The following is a 16981-nucleotide window of genomic DNA, read 5'->3' as shown; positions in this document are numbered from 1 at the left end:
CTAGATAAACAAGTCACCTACAAGATTTCCTAATCGCTTGTTTTAGCTTTGTATGGACAAAACAAGGAAGTTTCGTTGAAAAATCCCCCAACTCAATCAGACTTAAACCACCTGTATCCAATTTGGTGGGAGTTACCTGTAATTTTCATTTAATTATCACAATCTAAAATGCAAAATTTCAAAGTCGAAAATATTCTTAATATAAAATTTGATTTTATATTTAAAAAATTTATATAAGAAACTACGAAAATGAAAATAAAGTGTTTCCTATAATACCTTTTGAAAATGAGAAATAAATTAAAAATAAGATAGTAAGACTCAATTATTCATTTAAAAAGAATTATAAATCCAGAACATTGAATGATATAAAACATCTATATGCATAAACTTTTTCATAAATATTTATAGGAGAGAAAAATAAAAATAATAAAATAATTTTTTTCATAAGTTAAAAATTAAAATCAACTTAAGTTTAAATTAATTTGTAGAATTTTTTTCATTAACTTCTTTAATATCTTATTTTTAATATATATTAAGTGCTTCTAATATAAGCATACAAATAAGTAGTTTGATTATATTTATTGAGGAGAACCAATCATAGGAAGTGATGTGTAGAAAGTACAAACAGTCCATTTGAAATTATTTAGTTATGGGCAAATGGCAGAAGCCTTGAAGCTTAGACAAACAAATCATTTGGGGGAGTTGATTGTGGAAATTTCCCATCATTTGGGCACACACACTTAGAGTGAGTGATAGGCATGGAGGAAGGGTTGGATGCAGATGAAGTGGTGAGTAGCTTGAGGATGAGTGTTGGATCTTGGAGCAGGAGGAGTTGGGTTTCAGAAAGTGTTTCTGAGATGTGGAGTGCTGCTGCAAATGGTGGTGATGTGTTTGAGAGGAGCAATAGGGTTGGTGATGATGATGATGAAGAGCACCTCAAGTGGGCTGCCATAGAGAGGCTTCCCACTTTTGAGAGGCTAAGGAAAAGCTTGGTCAAAAGGGTCTTAGAAGAAGATAGTGGAACAAGGTTTAACTATGAAGAGGTTGATGTATCCAATCTTGGTGTCCTAAACAAGAGGAAACTCCTTGATTCCATACTAAACACTGTTGAGAATGACAATGAGACCTTTCTCCTTAGGATGAGGGAGAGGATTGATAGGTTCATTATTCTATCTTCTTATATTCTGTTAGTATATCTTAATCTGCACCACAAAATCTTATTCTTGGTTCCATGTCATGTCACCCACTCTTTGTTTATCTCTTTTTTGGTTTTGGTCTTCTGATTTCTCATGTTTGGCCTACCAATTCATATATTAATAGTGTATTTGACCCTGCTTTGGATTATGTTGTGCGATCTAGATGACTTTTTGATTTGGCAGGTTTTTTTCTTTAATTAATTAAGTTGTTTTGTTGATTAGGGTGGCAATAGAGATTCCAAAGGTTGAAGTCCGATTCGAGCATTTGTCCGTGGAAGGAGATGCATTTAATGGAAGCAGAGCACTACCAACATTAGTGAACTCCACCATGAATGCGATTGAGGTATTCCTCTCTCTCTCTGATTCAATATCTTATCTTCCTTTACCCACCCAGCTTTTACATCACATAAAAACAACCCACAAGTGATATATTCAAGTCAAATATATGCTAATAAACGTATTTTAAAAAAATATTTACTGTATTAGGATTAACTTATTTGACATTTACTAGTTTACGCGTTCTACCTGTTTCATTTTTTTTTTAAGGTAATGGCTATGCCTTAAAAATATTAATTATATAAATTATTATAATAAAATGATTTCCAACTTAAATGTTTTTATTAAAAGAGTTAGAATGCAGTTACAAATTAACTGAATATTTAGAATAATTATTAACAAATAAGTATATTGTTAAAATCAAATTATCAATTTATTTTTAAAGTTATAAATATTTTAAAATAACTAAAATTATTATTTGCGTTCCAAATCTTTAATCTTTTAAAATTAATGCACACAGATTAAAAAAGTAGTTTGAGACTCTTTAAAACAAATTGCTGATTATAAAAGAACGTAAAATGCTCTTCTTGAAATAATATTAACAATATATAAGAATATATAGGAACACCTCTTTCATCCTTCTATATATTGAGAGAAAAAGAAAGAAATTTACTTATTTAAAAATAAATATCGATAAATTTGTTTTACTCAAAAACTCATTGATGAAGAAAATAATCATCTTCAAAACGGAATTATCCACCTGCTCAAGGTCTTAAAAGCAACATATAATATATAAAATTAAATTGTAATATAATATTTAAATGCTATAATTATTCTAATTTTAAAAAGAACAAATTCCTTGATAAATTCTGTAAATTTAAATAATATTTTAAAAATCATAAATTTTTAAAATAATTTCTGTTGAATCTCCGTTCATTATATCTATTTTGAATTTTGAATTATTTTCCTAATACTTATATTTAACATCAAATTTTAACGATCTAATTGTTGAATTAAAATTTTTCAATATATAGATTAAATATATAAATTTTTAAAAATTTTAAATTTATGTACACACAATTTTAAATAATATTTTAAAGATCATAAATTCCTAAAATAATTTCTCTTAATCTCCACTCATTATATGTATTTTGAGTTTTGAATTATTCTCCAAATTCTCCTAATATTCATAGTTATAAGAATAATTCTTATTTATATATTTTCTTTTTGAAATCTCTAATAATATATTTAGTGATTAAAATGATGGTAAGTAATAAAATTTAAGAAATTAATGATACAATGCTCACAACTTATCAAAATTAAAATAATTGTTTATTCGAAATATTTGAACATTATTTGTTCTAATTCTAACTTTGAGCTGATATAGAAAAGAGTAGGTCTAAAAATTAAAATATTTGAACATTATTTACAACATAAAGAGGAGAGATCTACTTAGTAAGTCTTGTTAGATTTATTTTACTCAATAATTCATGTTTTATATCAAATTTTAATGATTTAATCGTTAACTTAAAAAAATTTAATGCATAGATTAATTTTAAATTTTTAACAAATTTGAAAATCATATAATACTTTGTTATATGTATTCAAATCGTATAAAATGCTTTTATAATTATCCATCAATTTGAATTAATGAATAAAAAAATCAAATAGTTTTTAATTTTTTTTAAAATTTATAAACTTAATTTATGCATTAAGAACTTTGAATTCAATGGAATTATCATTAAAATTTGATGAAGAATATGAGTTATTGAGTAAAATAAACTTAGGTAACCGTACTTTTAGAGTCAATGAATCATTTCTTAATGTATAAATTAAGTTTGCAAAATTTTAAAATTTTTTAAAATTATTTGATACTCTATTTCATTAATTCAAATTGACGAATAATCATAAAAGTATTTTATACATTGATTTAAATTAATGAAATGAAGTATCAAATAATTTTAAATTTTTAAAATTTTTGCAAACCTAATTTATGTATTAAATTTTTTTAATTCAATAATTAAATTATTAAAATTTGATTTAGAATATGAGTTATTAAATAGAGTAAGTTTACTCTGATTGATTTTTTAATTAATTGTTATTACTACTTTTTATCCTTAAAGAGAAACCAAATCTTGTACCCCATGTTTTGTGGGTTATATATGATCAGATCTGCCATCCAAAAATAATTACAGATGAAGTATAATGAAAAAAAAAAAAAAAAAATCCTTGAAATCTTAATATAATGTCACTTTACCAAATGAATAGTAACACAGTCAACCTCAACACTTGCAATTCTTCTTGAAAGTGCGTTAAACATAGTTATTTACATTTTTTTATGAGCATTTGTCTAATGATATTTACTTCTTTGTGGCAAACAGAGAATTCTCGGATTAATGAATCTTTTTCCTTCGAAGAAAAGTGTTGTCAAGATACTCCAAGATGCTAGTGGAATTGTCAGGCCAAAAAGGTACTTATTAGAGAGTCTTTTATTAAATGAGAAAAATCTAACAACTATTTTATAATATACTTTTTTCTTAACATTTTTTATTTAAAATTTATTGAAAACAAAAATCATGAGTAAGACTCATTAACCAAAAAAATTAGATCATAAAATTTTATAATTTTTAATCAATAATAAGAAAATATATTTAAAAGAAAGCATTGCAAGAGTGTGATGTTAAAAAATTTATTATTAAAAAGACGTGACATAGTACATTTTATAATATAAAAAGGAGTATGAATTGAGAATGTGCCCTTGAAATTGCTTAGGGGAGGGATAAAGTCTCAATCAAACCTTACCTTATAGCAAACAAGATTTAAAAAAAAAAAAAAAAAAAAGTCGTAAGAGTTTAATAACAAATTTTCAATTGTTGATCTTAGTTAAATTCTAAGCAATTCTTTTTTTTTTTTGTGGGTAATGAATATTTTATCTTTGAAACATGATAAATATTTTCTTTTTCTAAAATGCATCAATGTGTTTTTCTAGATAGTTGCTAACTTTTTTTTTTTTTTTCATCTCTTATCGCTGTCTGTTTATTTTTTTCTTCAAATATTTTCCAGATTAACCTTGCTTTTGGGGCCTCCAAGATCAGGGAAAACTACATTGCTGCAAGCACTTGCTGGAAAACTCGATAGGAATTTAAGGGTTGATAATTCTCTTGTTCTATTTTAATAAATAATGCAAATTATATTTATCGTTACGGAGATTAGTAAGAGTAAATTACATTGACATTTTCTGAGATTTCATAAAATTATACAAATACTCTATTTTTTTTAATGTCTATAATAACCTCTTAACAAAAGTCACAATTTAATATTTTTTAAATAACTAAGAAGTTAATATAATATTTAAAAAGTGTTTGTGTGATGATTTTTTAATAATTAAAGAAGTTATTATAAGGATAAAAAAAAGTAAGAAAAGTTTAAGCAATGTCACAAAATCTTAAGAGATGTGGGTGTAAGTATAAATTAGTTCACACACGCACTTAATACATTTTCTCTATATGGGTGTGTATGCATGCTTGTGCATGTATATTTCATTTTGTCCAAATGATAATTGAGCACAATTAAGGATTTTGTTGCATCTAAGCAAAATCGAAATAAAAAAAAAGGAGGAAAACCCACTTCTACCTCATTCGTTGTATCAATACCGGTTACATGTAGAATAGTAATACTTCACATGTTAATGAAATTAAGAAACTGCTTTAGAATTTTATGTTGTGACATAATATTATTTTCTGTTATATCACATGCGAATAATGCTTTCAATTACTCACACATTGTTTTATGTGTTCCACCCATTTCAATCATAATTATGCTAGGAATATGGTGAAGAGGAATGTTAATTATACTCCCTTTATTATTGGTTGAAATTTACTAGAAATTATAAATTTTTGTGAATAAATATAGAGACTCATTGAATGAGAGACAACGTTCACTAAAATTTGTAATAAATTCCAGTTAATAAAAAGTTAAGTGATAAAGAAGTGTTTCTAACATTTTTCATACATGAGTGAATATATGATTTGTTTTCAAATATTGTGATTAAAAATTGCACCCCTCACTTAACAACCATAGACAAGAATTCTAGTGAAATAAACTATAAAAACCAAGTTTTCTAGTTTAGATTATGCATCTTAAAATTTATACACCAACAGGTTTCAGGAAGAGTCACTTACTGTGGTCATGAGTTATCAGAGTTTGTTCCTCAAAGAACATGTGCTTATATTAGTCAACATAATCTTCATCATGGAGAGATGTCAGTTAGAGAGACACTAGACTTTTCTGGACGTTGCTTGGGAGTTGGGACAAGGAATGATCTACTACTAGAATTAATAAAGCGAGAAAAGCAAGCAGGTCTTAAACCAGATCCAGAGATAGATGCGTTTATGAAAGCCACATCAATGACAGGTCAAGAAAAAAGTCTCATTACAGATTATATTCTCAAGGTTTGATTGCTTTATTTCTATTTGATTATTGTCCTTTCAAATGCCATACCATGTTTACTATCATCTGACATATCAAAGAAAATGAACCCAGGTTCTTGGATTGGAAATATGTGCTGACACTTTAGTGGGAGATGAAATGAGGAGGGGAATATCTGGTGGAGAAAAAAAGAGGTTAACTACTGGTATGAAAAATAGTTATAAGAAAATTTCATCTTACTAAAGAGAAAATGTTAAGAGGTTATGTTAAGATATTTGTCTAAGAGGATATATTTATCGAGATGAGAGAGTTATAAGTTATAAAATTATATCTTTATTATTTTTATGGGATTATTTGTACATACAACTTGACAATAGTGAAATATTGTCCGTTTTTAACTTAAGTCTTTAGAGAAAATGTTAATAGGTTATATTATGGTATTTGTCTAAGAAGATATATTTATCAAGAAGAGAATTATAAGGTTATACTTTTATTATTTTTATGGGGTTATTTGAACATATAACTTCACAATAGTGAGATATTATCCATTTTTAACCTAAGCCCTTAGAGAAAATGCTAAAAAAAATGTTAATAGGTTATATTATTGTATTTGTCTAAGAAGATATATTTATCGAGAAGAAAGAATTATAAGGTTATATCTTTATGGAGTTATTTGCACATACAATTTCACAATCGGGAGATACGATGTTTTTGGTCATCTCTTAGAAAGCTTCCTAACCAAAGAAGTATGTGTATGTTTTATAAACTCTTATTTTTCTTCTTATTTTAACGATGTGAGACTTAGTTTGTATCTTAAAAATGTTAGTTCCGTTCAAATACTTATTCCATTTCAAAATCTCCCATTTTTCTAATTCTCAAGCAATGACTTTCATATTATGGATGTAGGTGAAATGTTGGTTGGACCAGCAAAAGTCTTCTTAATGGATGAAATTTCAACTGGTTTGGATAGTTCCACAACCTTCCAAATTATCAAGTTCTTAAGGCAGTTAGTGCATGCCATGGATGTTACAGTGATAGTATCTCTTTTACAACCTGCACCAGAAACATTTGACCTTTTCGATGACTTGATCTTGCTTTCAGAAGGTCACATTCTCTACCAAGGACCTCGTGAAAATGTTCTCAATTTTTTTGAAAGTGTAGGCTTCAAATGCCCTGAAAGGAAAGGAATTGCAGACTTCTTACAAGAGATTACTTCTAGAAAGGACCAAGAGCAATACTGGTTTTCAAAGGACAAACCATACAGTTATATGAGTGTGCCTGAGTTTGTAGATCATTTCAATAATTTTAGCATTGGCCAACAACTTTCCCAAGAGCTTCAAGTTCCCTATGATCGTGCTAAAACTCACCCTGCTGCACTAGTTAAAAATAAATATGGGATCTCAAAACTAGAACTCTTGAAGGCATGTTTCGCAAGAGAATGGCTACTGTTGAAGCGCAGTGCTTTCATATACATATTTAAGACTACTCAGATTTTGATAATGTCTTTGATTACTATGACAACGTTTCTTAGAACAGAAATGAAAAGTGGCCACATTGATGATGGGAGAAAATATTATGGTGCACTATTCTTTAGCCTCACTAATATAATGTTCAATGGAATGGCTGAGCTTGCACTAACTATTTTTAGACTTCCTGTTTTCTTCAAGCAACGAGATTTATTATTTTATCCGGCTTGGGCTTTTGCACTTCCCATATGGATCTTTCGAATCCCTCTCTCTTTGGTGGAGTCAGGATTATGGGTTGTCCTTACTTATTATACTGTAGGGTATGCTCCAGCTGCAAGTAGGTATGTAAGTAAAGTATTTGTTAATTTATATACAAAAATCTATCATTCCAAAAGTTTATATTGCTACATGTAGATATAATATAATTTGTTTTTATTCCTTGAGTGAAAATTAAGAAGTGAATCATTGCATGTTATATATATTTTTGTGTTATATAAAAATCTAAGCTATCATCAATGAGTATTAATTCTACCACCGTCATTGTACTATTAAGTGCATACTTATGTATAACTTTTAACAATTTTGTATTTAAGGAGTAATTTTTTTCAAAGTGTAACTAATTGGCTTACTTCCATAGTTCATTTTTTATTGACATGCAACTGATGCAAGTAACAAACACTTAACTGTATTCAATAATAAGTTTAAACAATTATTACAGATTTTTTCGTCAGTTGTTAGCATTCTTCTGTGTTCATCAAATGGGTTTGTCTCTGTTCCGATTCATTGCTGCTCTTGGAAGAACGCTGGTTGTGGCAAATACGCTTGCTTTCTTTATATTGCTACTTACTTATGTGCTTGGTGGATTCATTGTTGCCAAAGGTGAGCCTTAACTATTCTTTTCCCCTTCACTCAATTGGTAAAATGAAATGCATGACAAAGTAATGCAACTTCAATAACCTCTTTTACAGATAACCTTGATCCCTGGATGAAATGGGGCTATTATGCTTCTCCTATGATGTATGGTCAGAATGCCATTGTCATTAATGAATTCCTTGATAAGAGATGGAGTGTTGTAAGATCTTTAACATGTGGAATTTTTTCTTCTCTATTTCATTTTCTTGTGAAACTATATTCATTTATCTTTTTTTCAGCCCAACATGGATAAAAGAATTCCTGAGCCCACAGTTGGGAAGGCTCTTCTCAAGGCTAGAAGCATGTTTACTGAAGACTATTGGTATTGGATTTGTATTGGTGCTCTCCTAGGCTTTTCTCTGCTTTTCAACATTTGTTTTATATTTGCTCTGACATTTCTCAATCGTAAGCTTTCATACTACATGTTTTTTTTTTTGGAAAAAGTATGTTTATAGTTACTATAAGATTTTTGAAATTTAGTTCTAGTCCCTGATTTTTTTTTGAACTATTTTGGTTTCTCTAATTTGAAAATGTCTCGCTTTTGATTTTTAAATTAGTTTAAAATAGAACTTAAAAATGATTATCAAGTGTTATCTAAATCATTTTGAAGACCAAAAAAGTTGTGCATTTTAAAATTAGAGACCAAAATATAACAAAATAAATTGAGGGACTAAAATTGAACTTGAGAAATTTTAAAAGGTCTAAAAACATGTTTTAACTTTTCTTTTGTCTGTCTTAAAAACTATCTCTAACAAGATCTTGAATTGCAGCATTTGGAGATTCTAAATCTATTATTCCAGAAGAGGGAAACGAGAAAAAGAAAACTGCTGAAGAGAGTTCTGTTTCAACTGATAAATCATTTGAAAGTACTAAATCTTACCCTTTTTTTTTTCCAATAATATATTATAAAAATTGAGAATTTTTTTTTCATTTTATGTTTCCACTTTATCTCTTGTTCTACAAAGTTTGTATAGGAAATAATGAGTTTTTCTATTATTTTTTTATTCTTACTTTTTGTTTTCATTGTTTATTATATAAGCTTCGAAAAACAAGAAACAAAGTGGAAATATTTTATGTGTCTCATAAAACACACCAACTTACTTGGTTTCATTACTTTCAACAAAATGTGTACTTTGCCTTGCATGGTTTGAAATGAATTTTCTAATGGTGCTCTCCTAGAATTGTCATGTTTTCAACTTTATTTTCTGCTTGAATGTGTAAATTTATACCAATTGTCTATCAACTACTATATTCTATTCATTTTGAATTACAAAATAAAATGGTTAGATGCAGACATTGATATGGATAATAAAAGATTCCGAGAGAGTTCAACTCCCAAAGTAGACACGACAACAACCAAGACGGGAATGGTGTTGCCCTTTAAGCCTCTATCACTTGCTTTTGATCACGTGAATTACTACATCAACATGCCAATTGTAAATTCTAAACACCCTTAAACCTTAATCACCTTTGGTTATGATTCATTTTAGCATTGTTTTTCATCGCTTTCTTTTCCTACTTATAACATATCTTTGTTGTTTAACTACTTTTACATTTTAGTAATCCTCATATGTACGATGTCTTAACAATGTTTTCATATCAGGAAATGCAAAAACATGAAATTGAAGTGAGTCGGCTCCAATTACTAAGAGATATTAGTGGTGCTTTTAGGCCTGGAGTACTAACAGCATTAGTAGGTGTAACTGGTGCTGGAAAAACCACCTTGATGGATGTTCTAGCTGGAAGAAAAACTGGAGGTTATATTGAAGGAAGCATCAGCATATCTGGTTACCCAAAAAAACAAGAAACTTTTGCTCGAATTAGTGGATATTGTGAACAAAATGATATCCATTCTCCAAATATCACAGTGTATGAATCAGTTGTATTTTCTGCTTGGTTGCGTCTTGGTAATGAGGTCAAGTCAGAAATAAGAAAGGTGTGCTTTATTGAAATCAACCCTTATATTGAACTCCAACTCATTCTTTCTCCTGAACTTTTTCTCAATTTTTAAAAAACATTGTATCGGACATTTTCCATAATCTGGAACATGACAATGACCTTTGTTTTTAATGAACTCTTCATTCTTTAAGAGCATAGATATAGTCAAAACTATAGGTCCAAGTTTCATGATTTGACCAAGATGGATGTTGGTTATGTTCCAGAAAACAAAAACCTTGAAAAATGATTATCAGTAATGCATTAGTGGCTTTATTTTATTGCTATTATAGTTGAAATGTACATGTTATAGTGTTCTTGGATATTAGATAGCCACATATAGATTATATGTTGTTTATTTGGGGGAAAGCCACATATAACTATTGTCACATGTTTAGCGATATAAAACATGACTAATTGGCAAACCATACTATTTTACTAATCTCACAATTCTGACACCATGCTTTACTTAATAAAGTATGAAACTAAATTATCTTCATCATGTAATCGTTATAAAGAATAATTCTTAATCAACCTCTTGTATGGCAGATGTTTGTTGAGGAAGTTATGAACCTTGTTGAGCTGCATCCAGTGAGAAATTTTCTAGTAGGTCTTCCAGGCATAAATGGTTTATCAACTGAGCAAAGAAAGAGACTCACTATTGCTGTAGAATTAGTTGCCAATCCTTCTATCATCTTTATGGATGAGCCAACCTCAGGCCTTGATGCTAGAGCTGCAGCAATTGTTATGCGTACTGTCAGAAATACAGCAGATACAGGAAGAACTATTGTCTGCACAATTCATCAACCAAGCATTGACATATTTGAATCTTTTGATGAGGTATGACTTCACAAGATTTGGAAGATGAAATTATTATTTTCATGAGAACTACGAACACATAATTCTCACTTAACTTAATCTTTTCTTCAGCTACTTTTGATGAAGAGAGGAGGACAAATCATATATAATGGTCCCTTAGGTCAAAAATCTCATAAGCTTATAGAGTACTTTGAGGTGAGTATGACTTTTCTCTTCAAAGTGTATACATTCTCAAATTTAATAATCTTATATGTTATTTGCAGGCTATTCCAGGAGTTCCTAGAATCAAAGATGGTTATAATCCTGCCACATGGATTTTGGAGATCAGTTCTCCAATAGTTGAGGGTCAGCTTAGGGTAGACTTTGCAGAATTGTATACTAAGTCAGAATTGTATCAGTTAAGTATTAATTGAAGTTATATTCCTATAGTACGACCATTATTTCCCTTTTTTAAAAATGGAATTAGACATGGTATTCTCTTTTCATTTTTTACGTCAATTCTTTTCAGGAGGAATCAAGTTCTTATTAAAGAACTAAGCACACCTTTAGAAGGAATAAAGGACCTTGATTTCCCTACTAAATACTCTCAGTCCTTTGTTGCTCAATGTAAAGCATGCTTCTGGAAACAACACTTGTCCTATTGGAGGAATCCACAATATAATGTCATTCGATTCTTCATGTCAACATTTGTAGGTGTAATTCTTGGATTCATTTTTTGGAAAAAAGGAGATAAAACGTAAGTTCACATGTTCTCCTTCTGAGTATTGTACTTATTAGAAAAAACTAGTTTATCTTTTAATAAGGTGACCCAAGAGTACCATAGGTTCCTAGTAAGATAGTAATTGAACAAGTTAAGACTTTTTCATATTGGATGATACTTCATATTGAGATTTAGCAATTTGAGTGTATTGAGATTTAACAATTTAAGGATACAACAGGTCAACTCAGATATTGTTAGGAATCAATGTATGCTTAGTTACTTAATGCAATAATTACTATAGAACTGCAAAACCATCTACAAGAACCCTGGTTGATCTTCTTTTTTATTATTATTATTATTTTTTTTTTTTTGAAAAAGACATCAACAATAAATTTATTAACATAGAAAAAAGAAAATATGATGGTTGCTTTCACAATCATGAAAGGTGACTTTGCTGAGGATAAATCATTTTTTTTTACAGAGATACAGAGCAAGATCTAATGAATCTAATGGGAGCTATTTTTGCTTCTATTTTCCTTCTTGGAGGCTCCAACACTTCCTCTGTTCAACCTATAGTTGCAATAGAAAGAACAGTCTTCTATCGTGAAAAAGCAGCTGGAATGTACTCAGCTCTACCTTATGCAATTGCTCAGGTAAATGCAACTATCTTTTCACAGAAAAAAAAAAAGGAAAAAGTAATTGATAATTGAATTCTCAATGAAAAAGAAAATTTATGTTATGAATAAACATTGTGTTGCAGGTGGCAATAGAATGTATTTATATTGCAATCCAGACATTCACCTTTACTTTTATCCTTTACTCAATGATGGGTTTTCTTTGGCAAGCTGACAAGTTCTTGTGGTTCTACTACTTCATGTTCATGTCATTTGTTTGCTTCACACTTTATGGCATGATGACAGTGGCTCTAACACCAAACCCCCAAATTGCTGCAATTATTATGTCCTTCTTCCTAGTGTTTTGGAATGTATTCTCAGGCTTCATTATCTTCAAATCGGTAAGTATAATATATAGTAATTAAATATATTCATATACAGGGAGGGAGTAAAAAAAAACAAATTGTACATTGACTTGCATTAAATTTAGTTCATACATTACACATTGAGCACACCTATTGAAATCCTTTTGCAATTCATTATAAAATTCAATTTGGATAAAGTTTTCAACAATCCCCTATAGGAGAAAAAAATTAAATACATTAAATTATGCATCTAGCAACTTTGGAAAAAAATTAAGTTGAGATCCATAAGATAATTTTAACTTATGAAATAAATTTGATTCATTTTACCTTCTTAATTTATTTAATTTTTTCTCCTGTAAGTATTATCGATAAATTTATCTAAAATAAATCTAAGTTGATAGTTAAGAATTTTCATGAAGACAATGACATTATGGCTCTTAATATTTAGATTTTCCATTTGTCATAGGTTTTACTAAGTTGATATGTACACTTTTAACTATAATTGAATTAGTCCAAAATTATTAAAAAAAATGATTTTATATAATTTAAAATTGTCAGACAAATTAACAACTTTAACTGAAATTTGATAATCAATGTAGGATTCCTTGAGTGATACAATATTTTTTTTTCTTTCACATCATTATTTGGACCATTATATGCAGTGTGACATCTACACAGCTCCATTCACATTCTCATAAAATAAAAAATATATATATTATTATCATCCATCTACTTTCCTTTTTTCTTCATTTCCACTTCATTTTCTTCCTATATAACCATTTTCTATCACATCATTTACTTCATCTATCACTTTCTCTGTTTTTTTTTCTCTTTACTTCATATCTCCATTGGACAAATATTATTACTTTAAAATAAATATGTTTGGGTGTTAAACATTTTTCTAAGAACAAAATTTAAGTGTAGTTGTTATTTTTCGTTGAAGTTTTACTTTAATATTATGCAAAAATATTTAATATGTGTCTCATTAATATATATTCACCTATATTATAAAAATAAAACTTTAACTCTAATTGAAAAACAGCACCAAACTATATTTAAGGAATTGTACCTAAGAATTTTTCTTTTCCTAACTCAAAAGAAGCAAGTGTTTACCGAAGAAGTTGTGGCACAAGAATGCACTTCTTTGATATTCTTCCAGAACACTCAATTATGTGCAAAATCAACTGAACTTTCGCATTACTTTTTGAAATTACAATTGATAAACATTATAATTTCTAAAATTGCAAAAAAAAAAAATCAAAATTACAAAAACAAAATTTTGAGCTGAAATTATCAATTGCTAGATTCTTTAATCCCTAATTCTAAAGTATGCTAATTTAATTTGATAATTATTAGTCATTTTTGTTCTTGACTTTGGTGTGGATCAGTCATTTTGATTTTTACATTGTAGACAAAATTACATAATGGAATGATGATTGTTGACTTCACATACCAAATTAACTGATTTAGTAGTGTTAAGGACTAAATTGACCGGTAGTACCAAATTTAAAGACCATGTTGGTCAAAACATGGAATAAAATTGTCTTTTAGTTACAAATTGATTGGTGGTGCTAAATTTAGAGACTAAAATGTTATTTTGTTTTTACTAAATTTCAAGTGCTTTAGCAACTTAAACAAATTATAACCATTGATTATATTTTATCTTTTTTTGAGAAAAATTATAACCATTGATTATTCTCACATTTGCAGCAAATTCCAATATGGTGGAGGTGGTATTACTGGGCATGTCCAACTGCTTGGAGTTTATATGGCCTAGTGACATCCCAGATTGGTGACAAAGATACTCCAGTTGTGGTGCCTGGATCAGGATCAATGTCAGTAAAAGCATTCCTTAAGAAATATATGGATTATGAATATGACTTCCTGGGGGTTGTTGTTGTGGCCCATATTGTATTTGTTGTATTGTTTCTTTTTGTTTTTGCTTATGGTATCAAGGTCTTTAATTTTCAAAAGAGATAAGTAACACTATAATAAATGAACAAAATAAACACAAAAAGAAAAATAAAAGAGTAAAGAAAGACATTTAGAGGTCTCTATAGAATATACAAGCAACATTATGATTGTTCATAATGTCTGGGATTTTCACTTGTATCTAGTTATTAGTCATTGTTCAACATTTGAAATTTGGCATAACATATCCTCCCAAGAACACAAAATTATAATGATTCTTGTGCATATTAATGTGAGAATATGAAGTATTTTTGTTTTAAAAAAATTAATGCTCATCCTATCCAAAAAAAAAATATTATCCAATGAAAAAGAAAAAATGATTATTTATCCATATGATCTCCCTCTCTGAGTTAGAATTTTTGTTAGGTCAAGTATAGTATATTAGTCACGTTTTCATCCTTTCATTACTTCAAAACAAGGAAGGAAAATGAAAGATCCAATGTTTTTTATTTATATGATTTATCATTTTGTTCTTGATTAGATTCGAATTATAAGGTTTGGAAGAGTTTTTAATTTTTCATTTGTTAACAAATTCATGAAGAAATTTACACAAAGTCAGATGTTCAAAACCATTGCATAAGCCATGTATTAATAGTTGATTTGTTGAAATAAAAGAAAATTTGGGTATATGACAATTAGGTTAATATATATAATAACAAGAACATTTGTCTAAATAATTTTTTTTAAAGAAAATGTTAGCTTAATTATATTTATTTTTGGCCAATGATTATCAGTATGGATAACTTTGCGCAATCATAACAAATATATTTGTTCGGTGTGATTCCAAGTATGCGTAGGATGACCCAATGACCTAAGACCATGGAATAGATTATAGGCCTGTTTTAAGGGGGAAAAAAAGAAGTTTTATTTATTTATTTAAGAAGCAACTCTTATATGTTTTTTGAAAATATAATTTGTAGAAGTTTTTTAATTTTAAACAAATTAACCCTATGTCACTTTTTACAAGTTTTTTAAGATTCATTCTTCTAGAGGTTTCAGTGAGTTTATGCGTTGTTTCTTTTTCTTTATAACAATACACACATGGGAAACTAATCTCTTTAATGATTGTAAAATGAAGGGACCCCATTCCCTAGTCTTAGATCATTAAAAAAAATCTCCATTCACCTAACAATTTGTTGGCCTTTCGAGTGGATCTCTAGTCTACAGGTAAATGTGCATCCAAGCTAATTTGCTATATGATCCCTAAAATACATTGTGAATCTTCCACTCTAAGTATAGATTATCTCATCAACTCTACCAAATTCTTATTGTAACTTGAATGTTCAAATTTACACGTGCTCCACTTCAGTAGTAGGAAGGGGCAAGGGCTCCACACATAAACCCAAGACACCACCTAGAAACATAGGATGGATCATGTCACATTAGGTCGTCATGAATGGTTGGACCAACTTAGTCTCGTTGTGAGAATTTTGTAAAGTTATTAACACATTATTTACAATAATAAAACAGAAACTTACTCTGAACGGGCATCGAAAACACCACCATCAGTGGCGGGTAGGGATGACAAATATATCCGTACCCGCAGGTAATACCCGAACCCGTCCTAACTTTGACGGGGAATACCCAGTTTGACCGGGTACAAGTACGGGTAAAACCCGATGTATTAAATCGGGTACGGGTACGGGTATGTACTTACCCACCCCGTACCCGTACTCGTACCCGTCCCTGTTTCCATTTTTAATTTAATACCACTTTCAATTTAATTATATTAAAGAATTTTAGTATTTTTTTATGTGTGATTATTTATTATAATATGAGATAAAGAAATAACCTAATTATAGTTATAATATAATTAAAAAAAATAATTTATAAATATTATATTTTTAAAAAAAAAATAAAAAAAAAAAATTTGACGGGTACGAGTATACCCGATACCTGACGGAGACGGGGATGAGAATGAAAATCACGTACCCGACAGGTACGTATACGAGGACAGGATGAATTTGGCTCGCGAGGACGGGGACGGGTATCATGAAACCCGTACCCGCCGTTGCCATCCCTAGGGTATAATTTCTATTACATCGAGGTAACAGTGCTAAAGTTTATATATTGTGTATTTTGCTATTAAGATCTTTATATGAATTGGGGGCTTAAAAACCAAAATTTAATGTAACCGAAAGCCAATGAAAATCTGAATCCTTCGTGCATATTTGGTTTAATTTGACTTAATCAGAGTTTACAAGCGCTGAAAATTATATCATTATAATAAACTGATCTAAATATTATATAATTTTAAAAATGTCAAGCAGAAACTAATAAACTAGGTAAAATTTATTCA

At 29.0% G+C, this 16981-nt stretch overlaps 1 protein-coding gene across 3 annotated transcripts; it reads left to right on the top strand.

Moving 5' to 3' along the window:
* Positions 1 to 585: 585 nt before the first annotated feature.
* Positions 586 to 14865, top strand: LOC109791517 (pleiotropic drug resistance protein 2). Of its 3 annotated transcripts, none has more exons than XM_020350823.3 (20): positions 586 to 1159; positions 1419 to 1539; positions 3854 to 3942; positions 4536 to 4620; positions 5633 to 5923; positions 6015 to 6105; positions 6807 to 7707; positions 8085 to 8245; positions 8335 to 8438; positions 8518 to 8683; positions 9049 to 9144; positions 9572 to 9714; positions 9882 to 10214; positions 10763 to 11053; positions 11144 to 11227; positions 11296 to 11429; positions 11541 to 11768; positions 12214 to 12385; positions 12493 to 12747; positions 14422 to 14865. In XM_020350823.3, exons 1-20 carry the CDS (start codon positions 759 to 761, stop codon positions 14689 to 14691), a joined length of 4416 nt encoding a protein of 1471 aa, XP_020206412.2. In that variant the 5' UTR covers positions 586 to 758; the 3' UTR covers positions 14692 to 14865. The 3 variants fall into 3 exon arrangements, with proteins under 3 accessions (XP_020206412.2, XP_020206411.2, XP_029125731.2); XM_020350822.3 differs by having other exon boundaries at positions 9566 to 9714; XM_029269898.2 differs by lacking the exons at positions 586 to 1159; positions 1419 to 1539; positions 4536 to 4620 and having other exon boundaries at positions 9566 to 9714.
* Positions 14866 to 16981: the final 2116 nt, after the last annotated feature.

Source organism: Cajanus cajan, chromosome 7 (genome assembly GCF_000230855.2).
Source record: "Cajanus cajan strain Asha chromosome 7, NIPB_CcT2T_4, whole genome shotgun sequence".
Classification (NCBI taxonomy): domain Eukaryota; kingdom Viridiplantae; phylum Streptophyta; class Magnoliopsida; order Fabales; family Fabaceae; genus Cajanus; species Cajanus cajan.
Note: the sequence above shows the minus strand (reverse complement) of the source record. Positions and strands in the feature narration are given on the sequence as shown.

Coding starts and splice junctions, on each gene's coding strand:
- LOC109791517 (XM_020350822.3), top strand. CDS start 759: ATGGAGGAAGGGTTGGATGCAGATGAAGTGGTGAGTAGCTTGAGGATG. Junction 10,215..10,762: donor TCAAGTCAGAAATAAGAAAG/GTGTGCTTTATT, acceptor CTTGTATGGCAG/ATGTTTGTTGAGGAAGTTAT. Junction 12,386..12,492: donor TACCTTATGCAATTGCTCAG/GTAAATGCAACT, acceptor ATTGTGTTGCAG/GTGGCAATAGAATGTATTTA.